General features: G+C 30.5%; 1 protein-coding gene across 2 annotated transcripts; it reads right to left on the reverse strand.

Annotated features, from left to right (window-relative positions):
• LOC114170485 (uncharacterized) lies at nt 1-4415 on the reverse strand. Of its 2 annotated transcripts, XM_085668783.1 has the most exons (7): nt 4087-4415; nt 3007-3115; nt 1836-1966; nt 1680-1754; nt 1239-1385; nt 665-780; nt 1-512 (listed from the first exon to the last, which is right to left on the reverse strand). In XM_085668783.1, the coding sequence occupies exons 1-6, from the start codon at nt 4297-4299 to the stop codon at nt 676-678; spliced, it is 780 nt and encodes a 259-aa protein (XP_085524909.1). In that variant the 5' UTR covers nt 4300-4415; the 3' UTR covers nt 1-512; nt 665-675. The 2 variants fall into 2 exon arrangements, with proteins under 2 accessions (XP_085524909.1, XP_027911775.2); XM_028055974.2 differs by lacking the exon at nt 1-512 and having other exon boundaries at nt 569-780.
• Between the last annotated feature and the right edge of the window lie 6528 nt (nt 4416-10943).

Raw genomic sequence — 10943 nt, forward strand, 5'->3', positions numbered from 1 at the left:
AGATATGTGTAGTAAGATTAGTGGAAAGAACATTTTCTTACCAAAAAAGAGAACATGAGAATCAATCGAGTGAGTAGAACAGAAGAAAACAATGAGCTTAACTTCAAGCAAAACAGAAGAAAACAACGAACTGCACAAAAAATGAGCGCTACAAGGGAATATAATGACTAAAAACATCTACCACCTTTGCAACAGTAGAAATGCATCCAATGACTTGCATGCATCCAAAGTTGCGTAAATTTATTAACTATAAACATCAATAACCTTTGAAGTAGTAGAAATGCATCCAATGACTTACAAGCATCCAAAGTTGAATAAACTTATTTATGTTTCAAAAAGAGTTTAGGAAATTCAACACAACACAATTCAACCTCTCGTGCCATTTGCTAGTTTCGGAGCAATTTCACATTGTAATTTTTGTTAATTTTGCAATAACACCGTAAATTGTTCAAAAATTAATCTAGTTCTGCTTTCGAACCAAGGAACACAAATAAATTGTGATGTAGCAAAATCTGCAAATAAAACGTGCAGAAGAATCAGAAAAAGTTGTAACAAGATGCATGCTACTTTATTTGCAACTTGAACATTATGATGAAACTGAAATGAGTAAGCTACATATCATTTGAATGAGGTTAACAAATGGATGAGCACAAATAAAACCTACTTGAAGGTCGCTTAATCTCCAGATTTTCTGTATTCAGGCTTTAGTTCATACGTGCCTTGATTAGTTCCTTTGTTGTTGTAGACACAAAGGTCTTTTAATATATCTTTCAAAAATTGCTGTAAAAATGTGAAGATCCACCACATTAGTTAAAACAGGCTCTACTAAATTAATAACCGCAAATGTCAATTTGAAAGTATATTGTTTTATAATGGTGTGTGGGCTTGTAGAGACTTACCTACTAAGCAGTAAAAGTACAACATACATCATTATCTGCATCATTTCTCATAAAAATAACATAAATGATACAAACATAATCTTAATCTCTCAAAATTTCTCTGAAAATGTGGTATACAACTTGGATTAACTTATCAACCTATCTTGAATACATTAGTTCAATTGCACAAATTATTATATCGGACAGGTACGAGCATTCACTACATATGCATATCCATTATAAGCAACAAACGTTTATGGTTGTAGTTCATTTTGCGTAGATATTTGAGATTTAAGTTTGTTAAAGTGCAAGTATTCAAGAAATCCAAATTTTAAGAGTAAAACTACTCAAAGCACATACTTCAGGTTGGTCGGTTTCTTGTATGAGGTTTCGTAAACTCCAATTAGACTGTCGTTCAAATAGCTTAAACACAATCTCTTCCATCTCCCCACGATCTCTTCTTGTTCTCTTTGTATCGGTTGCTTTAGCAGGAGTTTTCTTCTTTTCCTAATCCAACACAAACATCTGTTACAACTGAAGTATAAATTAATTAAAAATATTGAACTGCATAACAAGCTTGTAGAAATAGTCCTCAACACCACCTCTTCAACACCCTATATCTCATTTATCTCATAATCAACTGAAAAAGAGGGAAGAAGGGTCAGGGGGACGGCTAGATGTGATTTGATCAGGAAGTTATAAACTGATGGTGAGCTGACATTTTGCCAAAATAAGGGGATTCTCTTAGCATGAATTCATTAAGGACTATAATTGGTAACAAGAAAGAGAATAAGCCATTACAGGGGGGCCAGAAGTTGAAAAACTAATCATTCCTGGCATTGGCCTCATGTGTGCCCCATTATCATTGTCAATAACCTGAAAATAGAATGCAGAAGTCATAAATAATTTAATTGTTTGCCTAACTCATGATAAGGAGAACTAGAGCCAATAGAAAACCTGAATTTGTCTACTTTTGACCGTATACTTGTTTGTCCTTTCCCGGCAGAGTTTCCCATAAAGTTCAAGGTTTTGATTATGGGGCCTCATGTCAAACCTATTCAGTATTTTTCCCTCCACAGAGATCTTTCCTATAAAACAACAGAAATTTCAAAAGCTGGATTTACATTTTGCTAAGTTAACTTTGATAGAGGATATTAATGATGCTTTAGATATCCAACCAAATCCTGTCTAGAAGAAAAAACACTTTAGGTTAAAGAGAAAGAAACAAAGTAGAAGAGCAAAGAATAAAATATCATGTAGTGTTGTAGTTGTAGACTAAGATAACAACATGTTTTCTACATATATGCCTTACCAGCCCCATTAGAATAGGTGGGCATCTAAGAATAGGCCCATATAGATAAGTGGGTTCCCATTCCAGGCCCATGGCTAGATAAGATTCCACATAATGTGCCAGGTAAAGTTCCTAAATATTATTATAAATACCACGTGGCTTTAGGTAATTAGGTACATTTTTCATTAATCACTAAATCTCAGCTTTGACCGCTTGTTAGAGCATCTTGTTGACTTGAGTGTTGAGGGTCTTTTGCAGGCACAATATCATCCAATTAATGAAGAATGAGTACTTGAAAGAGGACGAGTACACCTCGGCATAGGACACATAGAGTACTTTGAAGTCTTTGCAAGGTATTATTTCGGTTCCGTAAGAATAATTACTCTAATGAAGTGTAATTGTCCAAATAAAAGATTTGCTATAACATATTAGCTTAAATTTTGGAAGGTCAAATTTGTAACTAATTTAGAAAATAATGCACATGCATCATAAACTCTGATTATTTCAAACATATGATTTCATAGCTTATGCACATGAGGTCCACTTGTTTCAGCCTAAGGTGTTTAAAATAATGAACGACCTCATTTTTTTTCTTTTATGAAGGAACACCCTCATTTCAATAATAAGCACCATGATACATGTGATCATTTGATGACAGAGGAGTATGGACAAGGACATAAAATTACCAGGTGATAATATTAAAGTAATATAAATCTCATAAAGTTCAAACAATCACAGCTACTTTACGTCAAACCGAGATATAAATAATAGTGAGCTTAACTATCCACCAAAGTAACTTTCAATGTAAATGGTCACCGAAAGATGAAAATTATTTACCTTGCGGTGTGTCTGAAAACACAGACATGGGAATGAAGTCTTTAAACATATCCATAACATAACATTTAGGTATATGTCCAACTTCAGCTCCAGCCAACTCCATTGTAAACTGAGTATTTTAACTAAACAATCAATTTAAAAGGACAAAAATAACAGGGAAAAGTGTCACTAATGGCTATAGTAAAAGTAACTATTTTCATATGATACAAAATACATGTATAATATACATATCATTTTCCTAATCAAAAAGATATAGGACAAAACTTGGAAGAAGTTCCGTGTAGGCTTTTGGTGTTATTCTCCAAGCAAAAAATGTTTTTAACCTTAGTAATTTTGTTGATTTTTAATACATATCCTTATTATGAAAATTAGCAAAGTTAAATTAAACTTCAATTCTAATAGAAACCAATGTTTAATAAATCAACCTGTAACTAAGATTTTGGCTGCAATGACAAGATTTTTCAGTGTCTGAAACCGTAATGCGACTGAAAGTGTGGTTGTATTTGCCAAATTTCTCATAGATTAAACTTTTGAACGCACTATTCTTCTATCACATTTATTGCTTCACCTTAGTAACTCCAATTGATTTTTAATACATATATATATATATATATATATATTTATTACACAAACTACCAAGATTAAATAAAACTTCAATTCCGATTGAAAAGAAAGGTTCTCAAAATCCGCTTGCTACTATGATTTTGGTTGCACATGAAGGTTGTATTAGTGTCTGAGGCAGTAATGCAACCGAAATGTGGTTGCATCAGCTACATTTGTATGTGATTTCAAAAATAGATGAAACGACAACGGCAATTTAAAACCTAACACCAGAAACCTATCCATAAATTTTATTTCAAAAATCATTTGCAACGAAAACAATGGCAGTAGATTAAAAACAAGTAATGTATTATTTTCTACCTCGACACACTTTGGTTAATCAAAACAACTGAAAAGGAATATAATACCCAATTGAACCTACCCTTGATTTTTAGGTCTCACCATTTGCACTCACACAATGTGGATTATGGCATGACATCCACACATTCATTATTTGTATATAGAGGAAAGGAAAAGAACCTTAGTAGGAGAATCGTCATCGTTGGAGTTGAGAGGGTCGATCGAGACAACGACCTTGGCGACGAGGCGAGAGGGGTCGGAGGGAGGGGCGCAGAGGCAGCGAGAGACGAGGGGAGGACACTTCATCAACCACACCGCTTTCTCCGCTTTCGACGTGTCCACGTACGCATTATTCATTTGTTTCGTGCCACCACCACCACCCTGGTCTTCCATACTCAATAGAAAGAAGAAGAAGAACAATAAAAGAACGAGTTTGCAGTTGGCTTTGATGTTTGAAGCAGAATGAAACCGTTTTGTTTGTTTTGTTCACAGCCTACTCTTGGTGCGTTGTGCAAGATCAACATGGCATAATATTTTATATTATTTTTATTTTATTTTCTAAGAACTATAGTTAGCTATTCAACCGTTATTATGGTCAAAATATCATGTCGAAATGGTTTTAATAAATAATGATCTAATAATATATAATATTATATTTTCAAAAATATTAAAAAATATAATTGTTTTTTAATCTATGAAATAAATATACCAAATTTAGATAAATTTTTTCTAATAATTATAAGATTAATTCTTAAAGATTTAATATTTTTTTATTTTGTCCATGAATAAAATTGAATTGTTAATATTAATCTGACATAAAAAGTCATATTAAATTTGTTTTAAAAAATATAAATTATATTAAATAAAAAATAAATAAATATATCATGATTATTATTATAAATATAAATATTAAAAATATTATTGTAACTATTGATTATTAAATTCGTGTGTTTTCTTTTATTGTAAACTAGTCTGAAATTCATATCACGTTTTTTTTTTCTGTTTTTTTTTTCAGAAAAATAATATAATTGATATTATATTTCTTATTTATAGAAAAATTTAAAATTATTTTCTAAGTAAAAATTTTCAAAAAGAAAAAATTATTAAGAAATATACAATTTCTTTAGTAATAACGTATACTTACCATTTTTTATTTATTTAAATATGATATAAAATTAACTAATAAAAATATGATATTATATTTTTATAAATTTAGTAATAATATGATTAATAATATTTTTAATTTATGGCCATTAATAGAAATATTTAAATAAAATAAAAATAAAGATGATTAGTTTCGATTAAATAAATATTTAAAATTATAAATATTTTTAAAATCTTTTGCATGTTTAAAATATTTATTATTGAAAAATATTTATTTTATTAGTATATTAAAATATTGTTGATATTATAATTATGGTAACTTTTCAACAAATATAAATTTAAATAAAAATTTCTAAAAAAATATAAATTTGTTGTGAAATAAAATTAAATAATAAATATTTTTCAAGTAATATTCACATGAAAATCTTGCTAAAAAAATAAAATGAAAATCAGCAAAAAAATTTAGTAGTTTCCTATCAAATTTTAAGATATATTTAATATGTTTTTGCTAATCTAAATTCGTAAAAACATTTGTAACAAATATAAAATTTTTATGTGAAATTTTCAAGAAATTTAAATCAACAAGAAAAAATCTTATAATAACTAAATTACAACAATCTTTTCTAAGAGATTTCTGTAAAAAAATAAATTAAAGATAATTCATAAATTTATAGTAGTGATTAACATAGTTTATATAAAGAGATACATCAATAACAAAACAAAAATAAAATCCAAATAATTGAAATATGATTTCGGAGTAAATAAAAAAACTGTGACTAAATATAATAATAATAATAATAATAATATCACAATATTTTCCCATAACTATCCCACAGAAAAAATGTATTTCAATCCTTATACTCAAACTCAACGGGTATCAAATTTTTGCCCCATTCTCATCCCACTAGATAGTGGATATATTCTCATACTTATACACATACCCATTTTCTTACTATTTCAATATTAATTAATTAATTTTTATAAAATAATAAAAAATTACGATAAAAACAACATAATATATCAAATATTCAATATTAAGAAGAGGATTGTTTCTTCGATATAAAATATTTAGAAAGAAATTATAATTGCATATATTTCAAATTAGAATACCAAATATAATTTCATGAAAACAAAAATATTTATTAAATTTGCAAATACTAATGAAACCTAGTTGATAAAATTTAAAAATATTTTAAAAAATATATAAAAGTAAAACAAATATTCAAATTAAAATATATTTTAAATGTCTCTTTACTTTAATTTTTTAAATCTAATGAATCTCTCTTTTATATACTAATAAAAATTATAGCATATCATTTGATCAAAAATATCAACATAGTCAATGGTTGAAAAATAACAAAAATTGTTTTAGCGAAATAGAAAGGGTTCTTCAAATGAAACAAAAATTAATAATAATAGAGTAAAGAAGACAAATTTGTTATGTTACCTAGTAAAGAAAATGTTTATGTTATATATTAATAATAATATAGCAAGGAAGAATATTATGACGGGTACGAGGGCGGGGACGGGGTAGATATATACATCCTCATACCCAATTGAAAAGTCGGGGATTCCCCATAATCATAGCCATACACATATCCAATCAATGTGGAGATTTCTTGTCAAAATGATAACGAGTTCGAGCAATACCCACGGAGCGGGTTTATTTGTCATCTCTACTCCCATATTAATAATAATATTAATATATTATATATTAATATCTATAACAATATATAAAGAAGAGATACATTCTTTTGTGTCCACATTTTGTTATTCCAATTATTCTAGTTTTACCCTTAATTATTATTTTAAAATTAATTATTTTATAAATAATTTACCTTTAATTGTTATTCTAAAATTTGTTATTCTAAAAATCTTTTTTGTCTTAATAGTTATTTATTTTATGAAAATTAAAAAATACAAACACACGAGCACTGTCACGCCTGTGTTTTCACTAGTTACTAATAATAATAATAATGTTATTACTATTAACAATATTAATAAATTTAATAATAATAATAATATATAACTTATAAAATCAATATGTAATAATCGTAATATTAACAATAATAGCAATACTAATAATTTAGGTATTGATTTTCTATATTATAGTTAATAATAATAATAAATTTCATAGTTTTTACACACTTGTGTGTAGGTTTTAAGTTAACATGCATGAACAACCATAAATGATGACGTGGTAATTTTTTGAAGTTCAAATGTGCATGGTAATTTTTTTAGCCAACATATTGGGTTAACAAATGCAAATATAATATTTTTGTGATTTTGGTTTGTATTTGAAGTTGAAAATTATTTTGGACGAAAATGATATTTCAACAAAAAAATTTCACAAGGTTTTGACAATGCTGACATGGCAGTACAATTTTTAAATTTTTATTACAAAAACGTAAGTTCACACATGCGGCAGAATTGAAACAGAAAGTGAAATTTTAATAAGAGAGAGGACGGGAGAAAGCCAGAAAGGGAGAAACGAGAAAGCGAGAAAGAGAAAGAGGGAGAAAGCGAGAAAGGGAGAAACGAGAGAGCGAAAGGGAGAGACACAGAGCAACTGCTTTGGATAGAGAAATAGAGAACGAGAATGAGAAAGAAGTGAAAGAGAGAGAGAAAAGTTAGTTCCGGCACCGTGTCGGCGGAGTACCAAAGAGACAGATAGAGACGATAAGAGAGTGAGAGAAGTGAAGCACTGCAGATTAGTGGTGGAAAATTAGAGTCATTGCAGTCGTTTGGGTGGGTTACCGGAGACAGGGCGTAGAGGAAGTCGTCGACGACAACGATTTCTTCCCGAAAATAAGATTTGAAGGACAAGGAAGAGGTTCTTCGTCTTCTCGAGTATGAAGAAGGTGAGATAGTTGATATCGAACCTTCAATTTTTGAATTAGAAAAAATGGTTGCAAAAAACGGGTGAGGTTGGTAATGAGGACCACCCAAATCATGCTTGTGCTGAAGATGTGTTTGATGATGACGAAATGTTTTATGACCCTTCCACTAAACCGGATCAGGATGAAGATGTTGTTGTAAATGATGACAGTGGACAACATAGCAACATGTATGACCGTATGAAGGCCCAACCTCGAAGACGGTTCAAGAGTGGTGTGACAAGAACACCTTTCTCTGTTTATGGAAATAAGAAGAATTTGAAATTGAAATGACCGACATTGGGATGAGATGTTGGGGATTTTGAATTGCAAAAATGTAGTAATGGATTTACGTTTTTTTTTGTTATATTAAGTGATGACTTCTATTTGGATGTTATTATTGCAATACCAAGTGTGATCTGTACTTTCTTTTTGTATTAAGTCTGATGTATCCTTAATGCATGTTATTTTATTTATGGGAAATATTAATTGACATTGTTATGTTTAGTTTGTTGCCTTTTTGTTGAAGTTAATCATTAATGTAAGATCTTGATTGAACAACAACAATATTGAGCAGAAGTCCTTACTAAAACAATTGGAACTACCCATTTAATATTATGTTGGGACATTTGTTAAAAGAAAAAGAATATCGGGAAATATTGAAGTAGTAAATTTTCATTTGTGTGAATGTAAGCCAGTGCATGAATGATGGATAAGGACGTAGTAAATTATTGAATCGATCAATGGATGATCCAAATACCATATGCAAATGACCTTTACTGAAGTCTGCACTGTATAGACTAAACCTTGCATGTAACTCCCCACATAGTTATGCCTTACTGCCCACTTTTTTTGATTTGTGTTTTTTTGGTTCTGTCTTGTTTGACAAAGCACCCACTGTAGTTCATGGAGATTGGGTTATGGAGAAGAATTTGTAAGTCATTGAATGAAAGACCAATGATCCAAATACCATATATAAATGACCTTTACTAAAGTTTGCACTGTACAGACAAAAACCTAAACGTAACTCCCCACATAGGTATGACTTACTCCCCACTTTTTTTGATTTGTGTTTTTTAGGTTCTGTCTTGTTCGACAAAGCACCCACTTTAGTTCATGGAGATTGGGGGATGGAGAAGACTTTGTAAGTCATTGAATGAAAGAGCAATGATCCAAATACCGTATATAAATGACCTTTACTGAAGTCTGCACTGTACAGAAAAAAAACTAAACGTAACTCCCCACATAGGTATGCCTTACTCCCCACTTTTTTTTGATTTGTGTTTTTTGGGTTTTGTCTTGTTCGACAAAGCACCCACTTTAGTTCATGAAGATTGGGAGATGGAGAAGACTTTGTAAGTCATTGAGTGAAAGAGCAATGATTCAAATACTGTATATAAATGACCTTTACTGAAGTCTGCACTGTACAGACAAAACATTGCACATAACTCCCCACATAGGTATTCGTAACTCCCCACTTAATTTTGACTTGTGTTATTTGGGTTCTGTCTTATTTGACAAAGCACCCAGTTTAGTTCATGGAGCTTGGGTGATGGAGAAGACTTTGTCAGTGATTGAATGAAAGAGCAATGATCCAAATACCATATAAATGACCTTTACTGTAGTCCGCACTGTACAGACAAAAACTTACATGTAACGCCCCACATAGTTATGCCTTACTCCCCACTTAGTTTTGATTTGTGTTTTTTGGGTTCTGTCTTGTTTGACAAAGCACCCACTTTAGGTCATGGAGATTGGGTGATGGAGAAGACTTTGTAAGTCATTGAATGAAAGAGCAATGATCCAAATACCGTATATAAATGAACTTTACTGAAGCCTGCATTGTACAAACAAAAACCTAAACGTAACTCCTCACATAGGTATGACTTACTCCCAATTATTTTTGATTTGTGTTTTTTGGGTTCTATCTTGTTTGACAAAGCACCCACTTTAGGTCATGGAGATTGGGTGATGGAGAAGACTTTGTAAGTCATTGAATGAAAGAGCAATGATCCAAATACCGTATATAAATGAACTTTACTGAAGCCTGCACTGTACAAAAAAAACCCTAAACGTAACTCCCCACATAGTTATGCCTTACTCCCCACTTTTTTTTTTATTTGTGTTTTATAGGTTCTGTCTTGTTCGACAACGCACCGACTTTAGTTCATGGAGATTGAGGGATGAACAAGACTTTGTAAGTCATTGAATGAAAGACCAATGATCCAAATACCGTATATAAATGATCTTTACTGAAGTCTGCACTGTACAGACCAAAACTTGCACGTAACTCCCCACATAGATATGCCTAACTCCCCACTTGTTGTTGAGTTGTGTAATTTGGGTTCTGTCTTGTTTTATAAACCACCCAGTTTATTTCATGAATATTGTTGTTTTTTGGGTTTGTAAGTCAATGAATGCAAGACCAATAATTCAAATACGATATATAAATTACCTTTACTGAAGTCTGTAGTGTATGGAATTAAAGTTGCACCTAACGCCCCATAAAGTTATTCCTTACTCCCCACTTTTGTTTGAGTTGTGTTTTTTGTTTGTTGTTCAATTTGACAAACCACCCACCCACTTAAGTCCATCATATTTGGACGACGTAAATTATTTTCTTAGTCAATGAATGAATTATGTGATCAAAATATGATTTTTAAATAAGGATTATTAAAATCTGCAACTTGTCATAATAAATGTTGACGTTACTCCCCACATAGTTATGAGTAAGTCCTTATTTTGGTTACAATATTGTTTTTTTCCTATAGTGAAGTTAGACAACTACTCCTTCGAATGGCCATTGGATGATAGAAATTACATTTTGAGAGATTGAATGAATGTTCAATGTTCCAAAGTGATTAATTAAATTAAGTTTAGTGAAACCTAAAACTTTATAAACATAAAGTATATTGTAGCTCCCCACATACGTATGCGGTACTCCCTAGAACGATGTTTAACATAGTTTTACTGAATAAACCACTTCAAATTTTGAAACGACGAACAATAGCGACAATACTAAGCAGCAAAATAACAGACACAAAATATAACGTCAAA

Source organism: Vigna unguiculata, chromosome 11 (genome assembly GCF_037176805.1).
Source record: "Vigna unguiculata cultivar grain cowpea cultivar isolate G323 ecotype 2 chromosome 11, ASM3717680v1, whole genome shotgun sequence".
Lineage (NCBI taxonomy): Eukaryota > Viridiplantae > Streptophyta > Magnoliopsida > Fabales > Fabaceae > Vigna > Vigna unguiculata.